The sequence below is a fragment of the Heterodontus francisci genome, chromosome 23, assembly GCF_036365525.1.
Source record: "Heterodontus francisci isolate sHetFra1 chromosome 23, sHetFra1.hap1, whole genome shotgun sequence".
Taxonomy (NCBI): Eukaryota; Metazoa; Chordata; class Chondrichthyes; order Heterodontiformes; family Heterodontidae; genus Heterodontus; species Heterodontus francisci.
The window spans coordinates 9,619,622-9,638,654 of NC_090393.1; the positions used below are offsets into that span (position 1 = coordinate 9,619,622).

General features: G+C 42.7%; 1 protein-coding gene across 1 annotated transcript in view; it reads right to left on the reverse strand.

Moving 5' to 3' along the window:
* zdhhc8b (zinc finger DHHC-type palmitoyltransferase 8b) overlaps positions 1-18,791 on the reverse strand; it is a 236,779-nt gene extending 217,988 nt beyond the window's left edge. The window contains exon 1 of the mRNA XM_068054650.1: positions 18,473-18,791. Within this exon, the coding sequence (XP_067910751.1) occupies positions 18,473-18,570 (98 nt within the window). The 5' untranslated portion in view covers positions 18,571-18,791. The remainder of the gene's footprint in view (positions 1-18,472) is intronic.
* Between the last annotated feature and the right edge of the window lie 242 nt (positions 18,792-19,033).

The following is a 19,033-nucleotide window of genomic DNA, read 5'->3' on the forward strand; positions in this document are numbered from 1 at the left end:
CCCTTTCAATGCTAATATGTTCATGTATATCACAATCCCCCTCCCCGATCTCTACACCTACATCGTCCTTCTCCATAGTGAACACAGATGAAAAGTAATCATTTAAAACCTCACCTACGCCCTCCAGCTCCAGACACAGATTGCCACTTTGGTCCCTAATGGGCCCTACTTTTTCCCTGGTTATCCGTTTGCCCTTAATATACTTATAAAATGCCTTGGGATTTTCCTTTATTTTGCCCGCTTATTCTGCTTTTCATATCCCCTCTTTGCTCTCCTAATTACTTTTTTTTAAGTACCCCTCCTGAATCTCACACCACTGAATAATGCAAATCACTAAGTGCAGAAAATAGTTGGGTCTTGGAATCCATCTTTCATCAGGATCTAACTACAGGACCATTAGCCACAGGTTATACAACGGAATCAACACAGAACATGACTTCGAATCCAGATTACAATACACCAAATGCTGATACAGAACAGTCAATTAAAGAATAATTCTCAAAATTTCAATAGAATACCTAAACTATAACATTCAAACAGATCACATTCCATCAGGGCAACAACACATCTCACAAATCAATTATAATCAAAAAAATCCTTCCAGATACAAATGCCAGCTCCCAAAAGTGCAATTCTGCACCCTCAAATCATTGTTTTACACTATTACACACAAGTAGAATCTAAAGCTGGAAATACTTAGCAAATCAGGTTAGGCAGCATCTGCGGTGAGAGAATCACAGGTAACGCTACATGATGCTGAATATTTCCAGTATTTCCTGTTTATATTTCAGATTGCCAGCATCCACAGTATTTTGTCTTTTGTAGAAGCTAAAGTTTCCTTGCCAAATCTCATGGGCCACTTTTAAAACCAAGTCATTTGCTTTTGTACACAAAGATTTTTCTCCTTTTCCCCCCTTGACTTTGGAGTGGGAATACTGGTGAAAAAGATAAACGTGAACAGTTTATCACTGTAATCACTCCACCATTGGTGGATGTGCTTTCAGCTGCCAAGGCCCTAAGCTCTGGATTTCCCTCCCTAAACATCTTCACCTTCTCTCTTCCTTAAAACCTATCTCTTTGACCAAGCTTTTGGTCATCTGCCCTATTATCTCCTTAAGTGGCTCATGTCAAATTTTTTTTGATAATGCTCTTGTGAAGTGCCTTGGGACATTTTATTAAAAAGGCGCATGTTGTTGTTGTTGTACACATTCTCCCAAAGGCCACGCTCATCTCATAGGCTCGCCTCCAACATAGGGCTATTCACCAAAGTCATTCATTAGACAAGAAAGCAGAATGCCTTGACTCTGAAGCATACAACACAATACAAACACCAAGATTCAACGACCTTGTGAATTGTCCAAGGCCTGTCCAATTAGCTAGGCACTGTTTGTTTGCCAATAAGCTAAACTGCAGGCACTGGTTATCACCATGAGAAAAATTAAAATCACAGCATTCCGAGAGACTAGTCTCTGATGCATACTGGGGATTGGAGGGGGGGGGGGGGCAGGAAATGATCAGTATTTGATTTAATACATTTTCACTTTGTTTTACAAATGTAAGCTTAATAAGCCATCAATAACAATTACTTGAATTTTGCTATGTTCCAGTCTCACAAATGGACTTAAGAAACTATGATGCCCATTAATATTAACTTATTAATTATGACCCCCACCACTGCAGACTATAAAATATATTTAGTGGTAATATACACCTATACCTATAGTCAGACCTCTGTGGCCTAATGAAGGTGGAGGGGGAGAACCTGCTACTTTTGCTTTTAAAATGTCAGACTATAATTCACAAAACTCATTATGTAAATGCTGCAGCAGTAGAAATTTGGACAGAACCCCGATCAAACTTCGTTAACTGACAGCATTTTTTCCAGCATCCTACCAATGCCACCAGATGTAGGACAGCAATCAATCACTTTCAAAGGTGGTGGGTAACAGCAGATACACAGGAGTGAATCTCTCATTGATCACAGTGCAATACTGGCAGCTGGTGTGAAGAAAAAGTCACAGGACTGGTTGAAGGAGGTACTGTGGCAGGTAAGGGTGGGAGTGGGTAGGTAGGGGGCATGTGTATACAAGGGAAGACAACACAAATTCTTAGGTGCGATATGTGTGTTGACTTAACAATTTTCCAAGTGTTTGATAACGCTCCTGTGAAGGACCTTGGCACGTTTTAGAACATTAAAGACATTATATAAATGAAAGATGAGTTTTTGTTGGGTTACTGATGGCTGTGAGACTTGTGGGAGTCAGTGGAGCTACATCAAATATAAAACAGTACACATCTGAACATCTGCATCCCTTTTTTTCCAACTGGAGATAAAAATTTTAGGGCATGTTTCGTGTACCCAGTTTTATCTTTACCTGGATCTATCTAACAGTGGTTCTTGTTCAGGAAAAGATGAGCTGTGGTTGTTAATTATGCCCATCTGCACCTTTAAAATAATGTACATCAATTGATTTTTTTTTTAAATGAAGGATCACCGGGATATACATTTGTTGGTTTACAATGTCCATGTAGAGATTCCACACCACAGTTTTATTATAAGGCTAACTGGTGCCATTATGCTATAGGAAAACTGTACTTAAGCTCCTTGTGCCATACACTTCATTCATCTGCTCGGATTACTCCATCAGTGTTTTATCCTGGCTCCGTATAATCTTATCTCGCTGCAATTCAAGAATAGGTGGGTGGGGGTGAGGAGACAGAAAATCTATGATCTAGTTGTACTCCTAGGTTATTTTTCACAGGTCAAAAGGTGGAAATAGCATGAAATTGTTCCACAACATTTTAATATAATTCAACCACTTCCATTCTGGGGTGGCAAGCAGGAATTCCTTTTGCAATTTAGGCATTATCCTAGTTTTAAATCTAAAGTATTTGCCTCACTGGTTAGTCGAACATGAAGTAAAAGCCAAAATGACTACTGTACATCACCTGACTGACAGCCTGTTGCATTTTCCAGGAGTTGGCAGAGCACTGGGTTTTACACACTTTACTGATCAGCAACAGGGATCATCAAACAGCTATCAGATGAACTGTAAGTCTATTAGCTGAAGAGTAAGCAGGAATGTCGGAACTCATATTACTTGTTAATGTATAAGAAAAAAAATCTTGTACTTCACTCCAGTCACAAATGTCGAAGAAAATGCATTACATTGACTGATAAATTGGATTTCCATTTACAACACTTTTCAGACTGAAAGAGAAAAAGGATAGACTTGTATTTATATAGCACCTTTCATGACCTCAGGATATCAAAGTGGTTTACAAGCCAACAAAGCTTTCTTTTGAAGTGTAGTGACTGTAGTAATGTAGGAAACATGGCAGCCAATTGAGGCACATCAAGCTCTCACGAACAGCTGGGAGATAATGACCAGACAATCTGTTTTACTGATGTTGAATGAGGGATAAATATTGGCCAGGATACCAGGGAAAACTCCTCTGCTCTTCGTCAAAATAGCATCATGGGAGCCATTGCATCTACCCGAGGGGGCAGGTGAGGCCTCAGTTTAACATTTCAATCAGCTGACGGCACCTGCAACAGTACAGCACTCAAATAAAAGCAAAATACTGCAGATGCTGGAAATCTGAAATAAAAACAAGAAATGCTGGAACCACTCAGCAGGTCTGGCAGCATCTGTGGAAAAGAGAAGCAGAGTTAACGTTTCGGATCAGTGACCCTTCTTCGGAACTGACAAATATTACCCACCCCCACCTCACTTGCTTATAACCTGTGACTTTTCTAATATTTGTCAGTTCCGAAGAAGGGTCACTGACCCGAAACGTTAACTCTGCTTCTCTTTTCACAGATGTTGCCAGACCTGCTGAGTGGTTCCAGCATTTCTTGTTTTTATTACAGTACAGCACTCCCTCAGTATCAGCCTAGATTTTTGTGCTCAACCTTCTGACTCAAAGGCAAGAGTGCTACCAAGTGAGCCACAGGCGACATTAAATTTTTAATATTTTTCCCCCATTGAAAGTTGCAGCAGAGCTCAAGATAAAATGCTGTTTTCTGCATGGTACAGTTCCCCAGCTGAGATGGTGGCAAAAGAAAAATATCACCCTTTCGCTACCACTGCCAATCAAAAGTCACCAGCGAGCTTAGAAACATAGCCCAAAGTTTTTTTTTCCCTCTATGTGGGAAAACATCCAGGCTCTGCTTAAAATCTCTCTCTAGAAGGCACAGCTGTGGCAGTAACTGTAGTGCATATGAGGAACAAGCTGGTGCACCACAGGCTAAGCCACCTCATGGCACAAGCTCTATTCTGGCTCTGCCAACATTTTCCCTTCACCTCCCAGAGGCATCATTTCCTTGCTGGGATAGAGCTCCAAGAATATCAGTCATCTTCCAATACCTCTCATGTACCCATTATCTACATGTGAACCTTGAGAGGTAGCGACAGAAAGCTATTCAACTGCAGGAGCTATCACAATTAAGCCTGATCCCGTCATAGGAATATTAAGAAAGGAGGTGGCCATTCAGTCCCTTAAGCCTGCTCCCCCATTTGATTAGCTCATGTCTAATTTGTACCTCAACTCCATTTACCTACCTTTGCTCCATATACTTACCCAACAAAAATCCAATCATCTCAGTCTTGAAAGCTCCAACTGTCCTCGCAAATCTCAGCCTTTTGGAAAAGAGAATTCCATATTTTTGTTACCCTTTGTGTCAGAAAGTGCTTTCTGATTTTGTTCCTAAATGGCCTACCTCTAATTTTATGATGTCTCTTTCTTCTTGATTCCCCCGCCAAGGGAATAGTATCTCTGTATTTACCCCATTAAATCCTTTCAACATTTTAAACACCCTTGATCAGATCACCCCTAAATCTTCTATATTCAAGGGAATACAAGCCAGGTTTACACAAACTGTCCTCATAAGTTAACCATCTAAGCTTACTCAACATCAACACAAAAGCATGTGCACGCACGTACATACATGTTCCAACATAATCATTGCATAGCAAACTAGAACAGGAATCCTGCTCAATTTCCTCTTAACAAAGAATTGATGACAACGGATTATAGCCGTGCCCATCTTGGACCAGCAAACAGGAAACAAACTAGGGACCATGCAAGCATTTTGAATTGAAAATAGTCTGGTCGAGAACAGATAACAAGCAAGCTGCAAATTTTCAAGTTGACTAGAAAGCAGGTACATAGCTACGACGAGTGATGATATTTGAAAACCGGAAATCTAGGTCAAGAAACTTTTAGTTGTAAAATTGTTAATGCCTGAATGGAGCTCCTACGATTGGTAGAATGTTCTTCCAGATTTTACCCTGTCAAACATTGAAAATAAAGAGCTAATATCAGTAATGAGCTTAGTGCCCATAATCAGCAGCTATGGATGAGCTGGACATACAGCCAACCAAATCGGAACTCAGTGATGCCATTGATTCCCTAGCCAGCGGAAAAGCCCCTGGGAAGGACAGCATTACCCCTGAAATAATCAAGAGTGCCAAGCCTGCTATACTCTCAGCACTACATGAACTGCTATGCCTGTGCTGGGACGAGGGAGCAGTACCCCAGGACATGCGCGATGCCAACATCATCACCCTCTATAAAAACAAAGGTGACCGCGGTGACTGCAACAACTACCGTGGAATCTCCCTGCTCAGCATAGTGGGGAAAGTCTTTGCTCGAGTCGCTCTGAACAGGCTCCAGAAGCTGGCCGAGCGCGTCTACCCTGAGGCACAGTGTGGCTTTCGTGCAGAGAGATCGACTATTGACATGCTGTTCTCCCTTCGTCAGATACAGGAGAAATGCCGTGAACAACAGATGCCCCTCTACATTGCTTTCATTGATCTCACCAAAGCCTTTGACCTCGTCAGCAGACGTGGTCTCTTCAGACTACTAGAAAAGATCGGATGTCCACCAAAGCTACTAAGTATCATCACCTCATTCCATGACAATATGAAAGGCACAATTCAACATGGTGGCTCCTCATCAGAGCCCTTTCCTATCCTGAGTGGTGTGAAACAGGGCTGTGTTCTCGCACCCACACTTTTTGGGATTTTCTTCTCCCTGCTGCTTTCACATGCGTTCAAATCCTCTGAAGAAGGAATTTTCCTCCACACAAGATCAGGGGGCAGGTTGTTCAACCTTGCCCGTCTAAGAGCGAAGTCCAAAGTACGGAAAGTCCTCATCAGAGAACTCCTCTTTGCTGACGATGCTGCTTTAACATCTCACACTGAAGAATGCCTGCAGAGTCTCATCGACAGGTTTGCGTCTGCCTGCAATGAATTTGGCCTAACCATCAGCCTCAAGAAAACGAACATCATGGGGCAGGATGTCAGAAATGCTCCATCCATCAATATTGGCGACCACGCTCTGGAAGTGGTTCAAGAGTTCACCTACCTAGGCTCAACTATCACCAGTAACCTGTCTCTAGATGCAGAAATCAACAAGCGCATGGGTAAGGCTTCCACTGCTATGTCCAGACTGGCCAAGAGAGTGTGGGAAAATGGCGCACTGACACGGAACACAAAAGTCCGAGTGTATCAGGCCTGTGTCCTCAGTACCTTGCTCTACGGCAGCGAGGCCTGGACAACGTATGCCAGCCAAGAGCGACGTCTCAATTCATTCCATCTTCGCTGCCTTCGGAGAATACTTGGCATCAGGTGGCAGGACTATATCTCCAACACAGAAGTCCTTGAAGCGGCCAACACCCCCAGCTTATACACACTACTGAGTCAGCGGCGCTTGAGATGGCTTGGCCACGTGAGCCGCATGGAAGATGGCAGGATCCCCAAAGACAAATTGTACAGCGAGCTCGCCACTGGTATCAGACCCACCGGCCGTCCATGTCTCCATTATAAAGACGTCTGCAAACGCGACATGAAATCGTGTGACATTGATCACAAGTCGTGGGAGTCAGTTGCCAGCGTTCGCCAGAGCTGGCGGGCAGCCATAAAGACAGGGCTAAATTGTGGCGAGTCGAAGAGACTTAGTAGTTGGCAGGAAAAAAGACAGAGGCGCAAGGGGAGAGCCAACTGTGTAACAGCCCCGACAAACAAATTTCTCTGCAGCACCTGTGGAAGAGCCTGTCACTCCAGAATTGGCCTTTATAGCCACTCCAGGCGCTGCTTCACAAACCACTGACCACCTCCAGGCGCGTATCCATTGTCTCTCGAGATAAGGAGGCCCAAAAGAATTTGGTTCCATTCCAGTATTACTATCAGTTACACTGAATGTTAATTTAATAATTAAAAGTGTACAGGATCAACAGAGGCATGTTTAAAGAAAGCAAACTTTTAATCTTTGGGACATTGATACCAATGTACAGAATTTAAGTCAGAAGAAAAATTGCCTTTTTTTTTTAAAAACAAAGCCATGATAAACCTTTACACTGCTAATTCATTCTGAAGACACTGCATTGAAAATTCAAGGATTTTGTATGTTGCAGAACAGCTTTAGGTCCCAACTGCACGGTGCCATTTTATATATTAGTTCTTGGCCCTGCTAGTGGTGGTAGATGTAATGCCAGCCAGGAGAGCTCAATAACCTCAAGTGGTGAACGATGAGCCTTATCCTTGAACTGCTGCAGTCCTTGTGGTGTTGGTGTCTTCACACTGGTGTTAGGTAGAGAATTCCAGGATAATGGCCTAGCAACGATATAGCAATGCACATGGAATCATTTTCAAACTCAACAGTCTAGAGCAGCAAGTGTTTCTCTTGGTCAGTATGGGCAGGCTGAATGCGTGAAAACTGCCAGAAGGCCGCCCCTGTTTCAAACACCAAGGCTGGTTCCCAATTATATTACACTTGACTGTGCTGCAGCCTCTGGAGAAAACTTGTGGAAACTAGCATTTTTGGCCCCCCGCCCCCCAAAACACATCTTGTTTATTTTATCTGATAATACAAGGCATTTGGGGACTGGGTAGCTCAGTTGGCTTGATGGCTAACATGTGGTTCAGAATAATGTCAACAGTGCGGGTTCAATTTGCATTCCAGTCTGAGGAAGGCAACAGGAAACCACCTCATATACACTCTTTCCTAGGTCATGCTCATCTCTCCTGTGTGAAGAAAAAGAGCAAAGGACCTGCCCTTGGGCAGTACACTGGCACGGCATGAGACATTTACAACAACAGGATGTCTGAAAGATGGGCACTTGGGGAACAAATGTATCAGTGCTTTGGAACCATTCCCGTGAAAGGAGAGGAGAAAACTTGCAAACAAATTTTTTTTTAAATACCAAAATTTTGCAATATACGCAAGGCTTTCAAACAGGGGGAGATGGTGGTGTCGTGGTAATGTCACGGAACTCATAAGCCAGAGGCCCAGACCAATGTCCTGGGGACATGGGTTCAAATTTCCCACCACGACAGCTGGTGGAATTTAAATTCAATTAATTAATAAGTTCAATTAATTAATTTTAAAAATCTGGAATTTAAAGCCAGTCTCAGTAATGGTGCCATGAAACTATCATTGATTGTCTAAAAAACCTGTCTGGTTCACTAATGTCCTTTAGGGAAGAAATTTGCCGTCCTTACCTGGTCTGGCCTACAACTGACTCCAGACCCACAGCAATGTGGTTGACTCTTACCTGCTCTCTGAAATGGCCTAGCAAGCCACTCAGTTGTCAAGGGCAATTAAGGATGGGCAACAAATGCTGGCCTGTCAGCGATGCCCACATCCCATGAAAGAGTAAAAACTGTTTTTGAACATGTACCAATAATACATCTGGCAAAGTGTCGAGGCAATCCAAGTATGAACGATAATAAATGTTACAACCGTACCGTGTTTCTAGTGTTGTCTAATGTAACTAAAACATTCAACATCCTCTCAAGACACACGGGTCAAATGGATTTCAAAGCAAACTAATCTCATCCGAACATCTGCCAGGACCTATGTTCAAACTACAAGTCTGCTCCAAGAATATAATAAATAATAAGAGAATAATCAAAGACAGTCAGCCAAGTACACAATCTGTGGTTCTGGCAGGCTTTAGATTCACATGCAATAAAACAAATTTCTTCATAAATAGTACACATGAATGTTTTATGTTAAGATCATAGAAAAATTGCTGGTGAATCTTCACAACTACCAACCTGAAATCCAAAAGCAGAAATAGCTTAATATGGCTAGTACAGTACAGACACATTGGAGCTCAAAAGTACTATACCTTGGAGTGGTAGGAAATATTTTAGTGCTCATGATTTACCACATGGCAGGCTCCCAAACCTCAGCTGTCATGGGGATGCACAGATTTATCGTCTCCATCACCAAGACCACCTACTTCCACTGCCCGTCTGAGGTCATCTGCTGCTGAAACTCTCATCCATGGCTTTGTTACCTCGAAACTCAACTATTCCAATGCTCTCCTGGCTGGCATCACATCTACCACCCTCCATTAACTTGAGCTCATCCAAAACTCTGCTGCTTATATCATAACTCGCACCAAGTCCCATTTACCAACACTCCTGTGCTTGCTAGCCTACATTAACTCCCGATCTAGCAGCACATCGATTTTAAAATTCACAGTCGTTTTCAAATCCATCCTTCGCCTCGCCCCTCCTGATCTGTCACTTCCTCCAGCCCTACAACCCTTCAAGGTATCTGTGCTCCAATTCTGGCCTCTTGCACATTCCCAATTTTCTTCACTCCACCACCGACATTCGTGCCTTCAGCTGCCTAGGCCCTAAGATCTGGAATTCCTTCCCTAAACAAGACAGAGGCAAAGAGGTTTAAGATGCTCCTTACAACTTAACTCTTTGACCAAGCATTTGGCCACCTGTCTTAATATCTCCTTATGTAGTTGGTGTCCAACTTTGTTTGATTACACTCCTGTGAAATGCCTTGAGACATTTTACTAAGTTAAAGGTGTTATATAAAAGCAAGCTGTTGTTGGAAAACAAGTCATCTCCTTACAACTGATTATACAGTACTGTTGACAAACACATCCTTCCAGCTGGAAAGATGCACCCAAGCTTATGGAGGATTTTCAAATTGTGAGAACCAGGCAGTATATTGAAATTTCAGAGAAGTAAAAAAGGAAATACAAGATGCAGAGAGAGAGTATGAGAAGAGGCTGGCAGCTTACGTGAAAGGGAACCCAAAAGTCTTCTATAGCATATAAATAGTAGTAAGGTATATAATATAAAAAGGTAGCAAGAGGAGTGGGGCCAATTAGGGACCAAAAAGTAGATCTGTGAATGGAGGTAGAGAACATGGCTGAGGTACTAATGAGTACTTTGCGTCTGCCTTTATGAAAGAAGATGCTGCTGCCCAAGTTATAGTGAAAGAGGAGGTAGTTGAGATACTGGATGGGCTATAAATTGATAAACAGGAGGTACTAGAAAGGCTGGTTGTACTTAAAGTTATAAGTCACCAGGAATGGATAGCATGCATCTGAGGACGCTGAGGGAAGTAAAGGTGGAAATTGCAGAAGTACTGGCTATAATTTTTCAGTCCTCTTGAAATACAGGGGTGGTACCAGAGGATTGGAGATTAATTTTATACCCTTGTTCAAAAAAGGATGGAAAGATAATCCCAGCAATTACAGGTCAAATTAGTTTATCCTCTGTGGTGGGAAGGCTTTTATAAATGATAATCTGAGACAAAATTAACAGTCATTTGGACTGGTGGATTTATTAAGGAAATCCAGCGCAGATTTGTTAAAGGCAAATCTTGTTTAACTAACCTGATTGCGTTTTTGATGAAGTAGGAGAGAGAGGGTTGATGAGGGTAATGTGGTTAATGTGGTGTATATGGACTTCCAAAAGATGTTTGATAAAGTGCTACATGGCAGGCTTGCCAGCAAATAGAAGCCCATAGAATAAAAGGGACAGTGGAGCATAGATGTGATGTTGGTTGAGTGACAGGAAAGAGAGATTAGTGGTGAACTGTTGTTTTTGGACTGCAGGAAGGTGTACAGTGGGGTTCTCAAGGGTCAGTACTAGCAACACCACTTTTCTTGATATATATTAATGACCAAGACTTTGGTGTATAGGGTACAATTTCAAAATTTGCAAATAACAATTTGCAAACACGACAAAATTTGGAATTACTGTGAATTGTGAGGAGGATAGCCATAGACTTCAAGAAAACATAGATAGGTGGAATGGATGGACACCTGCAGATTAAATTTAATGCAGAGAAGTGTGAAGTGATAATTTTTTTTTGGTACGAAGAAGAGAGGCAATATAAACTAAAAGGGGCAATTCTAAAGGGGTTACAGTAACAAAGATACCTGCAATGGCAGGGCAGGTTGAGAAAGTGGTTAAAAGGAATACAAGATCCTGGGTTTTATAAATAGAGGCATAGCGTACAAAAGCATAATGAGTCATAATGAATCTTTACAAAACACTGGTCCGGCCTCAACTGCAGTAGTGTGTCAAATTCTGGGCACCACACTTTACGAAGGATGAGATGACTTCATACAGGGTGCAGATAAGAGTACTGTGTGCAGTTCTGGATGTAATTGCACTAGAGACGGTGCAGAGGAGATTTACAAGGATGTTGCCAGGACTGGAAAAATGCAACTATGAGGAAAGATTGGATAGGCTGGGGTTGTTCTCCTTGGAACAGAGAAGACTGAGGGGAGATCTGACTGGAACGTACAAAATTTTAAGGGGCCTGGTTATGGTGGAGATGAAAGGGTCTATTTACCTTGGCAGAGAGGTCAGTGACTAGGGGGCATAGATTTAAAGTGATTTTTGAGGAAAAATCTTTTCACCCAGAGGGTGGTGGGGATCTGGAACTCACTGCCTGAAAGGGTAGTTGAGGCAGAAACCCTCAACTCAATCAAAAGGAGTCTGGATATGCACCTCAAGTGCCATAATCCGCAGGGCTGTGGACCAAATGCTGGAAGGTGGGATTATAATAGGTGGATCGTTTTTCGGCTGGCATGGACACGATGGGCCAAGTGGCCTCGTTCTGTGCCTTAGACTTTCTATGATTCTAAGATTTAGAATGGCTCCAGGGATGACTGACTTCAGCTATTAGGATAGACTGGAGAAACTAAGGTTGTTCTCTTTAAAGAGAAGAGAAGATTTAGAGGAGATTTGATAGAGGTGTTCAAAATCATGAGTGGTCTAGACAGAGTAGAGAGAGAAACTGTTCCCATTGGCAAAAGGGGCAGAACCAGAGGACATAGATTTATGGTGATTAAAGTGAGATGAGGAAAATCATTTTTACAGTGAGTGGTTATGATCTAGAATGCACTGCCTGAGAGCAGGTGGAAGCAGATTCAATCTTGGCTTTCAAAAGGAAATTGGATAAACACTTGAAAGGAAAAAATCTGCAGGGCTACAGCAAAAGGAAGGGGAATGGGACCAGCAAAATTGCTCTTGCATAAAGCTGGCACGGACTCGATGGGCCAAATGATCTCCTTCTGTGCTATGATTCTATATTCAGAAAGCTCTCAGTAATGCTTCACACAAGTTTCTTTTCAAACTAAAACTGAATCGTGGTTCCTAGATCAACAAGTTGAAAGCATTATCGTGACAAAGCTGGATAATATTAAACATTGACACTATTAGAGGAAAAGAAACTCACAGATAACTCACAACCACATTAAAAGTAATGCCACGACCCACAAGCTCTCCCTCTGCCACCCTGGAGAGAGGGACCAACATCAGCAATGCACATTTTTGTGGATCCCACAAACTGCCATCAATTTCCACTTTAATGGGGTTCAAGGGCAGCAGCACCAAACAGGGAAGGTGATGCACAGACCTCATTGCTCTGCTGGTGCTATAAAGAAGTGCCTTTTGCTATGCAACTAACTGGTAGCCAAGAAGATAACAAGACTTAAGTCCCAAATCTGCCCAATGCCAGTTTGCTGCAGTTTGACTCATCCTTAATTCTGTACTGGGTTATTAATAACAACCTGTATTTATATAGCACCTTTAATGTAATAAAATGTCACAAGTTGTTTCACAAAGGAATTATAAAACAAAATATGACACCGAGCCACATAGGGAGATACTGGGGCGGATGACCAAAAGCTTGGTCAAAGACGTAGGTTTTAAGGAGTGCCATAAAGGAGGAAAGCAAGATAGACAGGCAGAGAGGTTTAGGGAAGGAATTCCAGAGCTTAGGGCCTCAGCAGCTGAAGACACCACCACCAAAAGTGGAGCGACTAAAATCGGGGATGCTCAAGAGGAGTGCACATATCAGAGGGCTGTGGGGCTGGAGAAGATTACATTTACAGAGATAGGGAAGAATGAGGCCATGGAGGGATTTAAAAACAAGAATGAGAATTTTAAAATTGAGGCTTTGCTTAACCAGGAGCCAGTATAGGTCAGGGAGCACAGGAGTGATGGATGAATGGGTTTTGGTGTAAGTTAGAACAGGGGCAGCAGAGTTTTGGATGACCTCAAGTTTACAGAAGGTAGCAAGGTGAAGATCAGCCACAGTGTGTTGGAATAGTCAGGTCCGGAAGTAACAAAGGCATTGATAAAGGTTTCAGCAGTGGAAAAGCGGAGGCAGGGTCAGAGTCATGCGATGCTACAGAGGTGGAAATAGGTGACGACACGGATATGTGGTTGAAAGCTCATCATGGGGTCAAATATGACACTAAGGTTGCGAACAGTCTGGTTCGGCCTCAGATAGTTGCCAGAGAGAGGAATGGAGTCAAGACAAGGGAGCAAAAGTTTGTGGCAGGGACCAAAGACAACAGCTTCAGTCTTCCCAATATTTAACTGGAGGAAATTTCTGCTCATCAGGTACCAGATGTCAGACAAGCAGTCTAACAATTTACAGGCAGTGAAGGAGTCAAGAAAGGTATTGGTGAGGTAAAGCGGGACATCATCAGCATACTGGTGGAAACTGACATTGTGTTTTCAGATGGTATCGCCGAAGGGCAGCATGTAGATGAGAAATAGGAGGAGGCCAAGGATAGATCATTGGAAGACACCAGGGGTAATTGTGTGGGAACGGGAAGAGAAGCCAGTGATGGCGATTCTCTGGCTACGATTAGATAGATACGAACGGAAACAAACAAGTGCAGTTCCCACCAGCTGAACAACAGTGGAGAGGCGTTGGAGGAGGATGGTGTGATCAACTGTATCAAAGACTGCAAACAGGTCCAGAAGGACAAGGAGGGATAGTATGCCTCTGTCACAGTCACATAGGATGTCATTTGTGACTTTGATTAGAGCTAGTTCAGTACTGTCATGGGATGGAAACCTAATTGGAAGGATTCAAACACAGAGTTCTGGAAAGATGGGCATGAATTTGGGAGGCAACAACACATTCCAAGGACGTTGAAGATGAAAGGGAGGTTACTTCATCAAAGCCCACAGTCCTAATCTCGCCATTATATATTTTGGTACCAACAGTTTCCCCAGAGTATATCCAACAGTACATCTGCTGAGGGCACAGGTGAAGGGGAACAGAGAGACTGTAAGTAACCTCTGGGCCCCATTATGGAGTACCAAAACCTTGAATGCACTTCTCTCTTGTAGTGTACCACAAGGGGAATAGAAGTCAGATGTTATATCAACAGAATTATACATTGTGCTGGTCAACCACACACCACAGCTACCCAATAAAGGGATTTGGGCATCCTTGTACATAAATCATAGAAAGTTAACATGGAGGTACAGCAAGCAATTCGGAAGGCAAATGGTATGTTAGCCTTTATTGTAAGGGAATTGGAGAACACGGGTAAGGAAGTCTGCTGCAAGTACTGCATACAGTTTTGGTCTCCTTCCCCAAGAAAGGATATATTAGCCTTGGAGGGGATACAATGAAGATTCACTAGATTGAATACTGGGATGAGATGGTTGCTCTATGAGAACAGATTGAGTAGCGTGGTCCCATAGTCTCTGGAGTTTAGAAGAATGAGAGGTGATCTCATGGGAATGTAGGGAACGTATAAAATCCTTAGAGGGCTTGACAGGTTAGTTGCTGAGAGGCTGTTTCCCCTGACTGGAGTGTCATAGTCTCAGCAGAGGGGTCACTCATTTAGGACTGAGATGAGGAGCAACTTCTTCACTCAGTGGGTTGTGAATCTTTGGAATTCTCTATCCCAGGACTGCAGATGCTCAATGAGCATATTCAAGGTGAATCAATAAGATTTTGGGGCACTAAGGGAATCAAGAGATATAGGAATAGGTCAGGAAAGTGGAATTGAGGTAGAAGATCAGCCATAATCTTACTGAATGGCACCGCAAGTTCAAGTGCCATATAGCCTACTCCTATTTCTCATGTTCTTATTATGCTCCAACAATTGCATTTTAAGATCATAATGGACTGGGAGTAACCCTTGAAAGCTAAACATATTTTGTTGACCTATTGTACTGCGGCAACGGCATGACGAAAATTGAAGAAATTAAGACAAATCAATTACAATAATTCAATGTACCTCCAAACATGGCTCTATTGCAACATTGTATTGCTACCAGCCCCTCCCCGACCATAGATTTCTGCTCTAGGAGTTTTAGTTAATGAGATATACAGTAATTGCTTCTGCCCTTGCTTCCTCAGCACATTTACTGTGCTGTATGCTGGACAGTTTACCAAGTGTTCTCTACCCCACAAGGAATGCAGAGGTTTCCGCAACATCCACCAATGGGATTTCCAGCTGCGACTCAACAGTATGAATTCCTTCACTTCAACCCAAAATCAGCGCACCTCCCACCACACACCCCCACAACCTCTCCTTAAAAAAGACAGCTCAATTAAAAGTATTGAGCCAATAGAACAGTAAACTTTTAAACTAAAGTCATGCAGTGTCCAATTTCTGTCACAAGAGCATTTCCCACCCACCACCCCAGCCCCAACCCCACCAACCCCAGCCCCCAGTCCACCTCCAATTTGCAAACAGCAACCGAGTGTATGGAGGAGACCTGTTCTGTCATAATCCCAGCATTTCATACTGGGTAAGGGGAGCACTGGGAGGGTGAAGCCTTCAACAGTCCTGCAATCCTATATAAAAAAAAAGCTGGGAATGCGAGGAGGCGGCAAACGGAGCCGTCAATTATATTGCAAGATAGAATGTATGATTAATATTGCACTTTAAAAAACCAACCTCCCGTGGCCAAATATAAAATCTTCATACAGCACACTGCTTGAAGCACTTAACATGCCAGGAATTGCAGGCACCATCAAAAATCAGTCTGTCAACTTACAACGCGCATTTTCTTTCAATATCTACATAAAATATTGACGTGGACAGAAATAACATCCTAAACAGGTTTCTACACCGACTCAAAATGTAGTGCAGCAGAATCACTTCCAATAACTACAGCGCAAACAAATCCTTTTCCTGTCAACCCACACTTAATGACTGGAGCAGTTCCATTCACAGATAGGTTGTTAAAGCACTGCAGGATCGAGACTGCAGATCAGCAGTACTGTGAGACTGAAAATGCCAGATTATATCTACTAAATGTACGATTTTTTCAAAAATAAAATTGCAAATGCTGGAAACCTGAAATTAAAAAGTAGAAAACGCAATTGGCATTTAAAGAGAGAGAGAAAAAAAAGTTAGGTTATCGATCCTTGGTCAGCCTGGGAATTGGAAAGCAAGTGAGCCATGTTAGAACACACAACAAGAACTGAAGAACAAATGAGAAAGTTGAAGAACCAAGTGCACAAAAAAATGGTAACCTTGGCTAGAAAGAAAAAAAATATAGCTGTATAACAGATTTTAAGAGAAAGGCACAACAGTGACAGTGAACAGACTGGAAAAGGGCTATCACTTTGGGCAGGGGGGCGGGGGTGGTGGGAAAAGGGACAGGATTTTTTCCAAGGCTGCCGTTGCTGGAAGAGAAAGAGAGCAATGAATCAAACAGATGCGACAAGAAAAATAATATGCAATGTCTGGAAATCTGAAATAAAAACAGAATACACAGCAGGCTCATCAGCATCTGAAAAGAAAGTTAGATATTAACGTTTCAGTTTCAGGCCACTCATCATGGGGCAGCACAGTGGTTAGCACCGCAGCCTCACAGCTCCAGCGACCCAGATTCAGTTCTGGGTACTGACTGTGCGGAGTTTGCAAGTTCTCCCTGTGACCGCGTGGGTTTCTGCTGGGTACTCCGGTTTCCTCCCACAGCTAAAGACTTGCAGGTTGATAGGTAAATTGGCCATTGTAAATTGCTCCTAGTGTAGGTAGGTGGTAGGAGAATTGAGGGAAGGTGGGGATGTGGTAGGGAATATGGGATTAAATGTAGGATTAGTATAAATGGGTGGCTGTTGGTCGGCACAGACTCGGTGGGCCGAAGGGCCTGTTTCAGTGCTGTATCTCTCTATCAGCACGAGAAACGGGAAGATAAATGAGCCCTTTTACAGAGCTCAACATAATTCATATTGTTGGCCTTGTTCTTAAAGAGTTGCACATAATTTAAGTTCAACACAATACCTTTTAAACAAATCAAAAAGTTCTTGGGCCAACAATTATTTTACAAATGCAATTACATTTCTGCTGTGTTGACATCTGCTTGCAGAGTGAAATCCAAGAGTTGAGTTTAATGCAATACGCTTATTCTTGTTTATAGTTTGTCAGGATTAGGCTACGGTTTTATATTTAGTTTCCCTTAGAATCACCCCGTAAGCATAAACGTTTAAGATATATATTCAAAACAGTGCAAACCAGCATTAAAAAATAAAGTCTCTTGTACATAACAGAAAAAAACAAGTTTTAACTCCTATTTTCAAATATCACATTATTAGACACGAAGTACCCTTAATAGATAGCTCTCATTTGTTTTATTCTCTCCAACGCGCGTTTCATCCACAACACTTCCCGCACTGAAAACTTATGTTTCTCGCCTTTTTTCCAACGCGTACTATCGGACCATATATATCACCAATTATTACCAATGATTTGAAACCCGGGACAGACGTTAAGACACAATGCAAAGTCGCATCTCACAATTCACACCAATTGGGGAGACTTTATTTCCTGATTCACAAAAATACAATTTTAATCCTGCAAATATTATGAATTACAAAAATTCGCAAATCAACAATGTTTGAACCTGCTTTCCCAGAGAGAAAGCAGCAATTTGCAGTAAATGAGACGCGAAATGGACTAAGCCCTTCAACTATATCTATAACAATGTAATATATATATATATATATATATACATACACACACACACATATGTAATACTTTATGTATATACACTCATCCATGCATTACTTATGCATATATATATATATATACACATACATACATAAAAATATACACAATCGCAATATGCAAAATAAATCACAACCAGATGAATAGATTTCAATGTACATTAAAAAGTAGAATGCAATTTACATTGCAACGCATTCAGATTTGTCTTTGACACTGATATACATATTTGGTGCATAAATACAATTGCATAGAGAAGCAGATCATGGAAATGGAGCAGCAGATGCCCAGACAGCACCGTCGGGCCTGCAGCTTCTGTCAAACTAACCGCCTAGTAACCCCAGACACAAATCAATCCAAACCCACTCGGCTTTCTGTCCCCCAGCCGGGGACGGGGAGAATATTCCCTCCCTCGTTACTTACGTGAAGACGAAGAACAAGGTGGTAGCACCAACTAGCAAGGCGGCGGCTGTGGAGACCGGTATGTATTTGGTGGGTTTAAATTTCTTTCCACTGGGCATCCTGTAATTTCCACATAGTCTCGAGAGGGAGAGAGTGAGGGGCTGAGCCGCGCGCGCAACAAAAATAAAACAAAATAATAAATGAAATAAAATGAAGTGAAACACGTCGCCACCGACCGAGCTGAGCGACAGGCTGACGGGCGAGTGAGGAGGCCGAGACCGGCAGACCGGACGGAGGAGGAAGGCAGCAGAAAAATCCCCCCTAGCAACCGCGCCAGATGGACAGTGAGCGCCAGGGGGCGGGGCTTGCTGTCGTCAAGCGCAGCCCAGCTCCGGAACATCCCTTTCGTCCTGATTGGACATTCCGTTCCCCCGCCCCCCCGGAATCTCCGCCCTCTTGATTTGCATAGAACAATGGGCCGGAGATTCTCCCTCCTTTTGATTGGAACCTCGCGCTCCCTCTAAACTTTTCCTATTGGCTCGGCTGGCGGGGCGGATCCCGCCCACCTGATCTGGTTGCTGT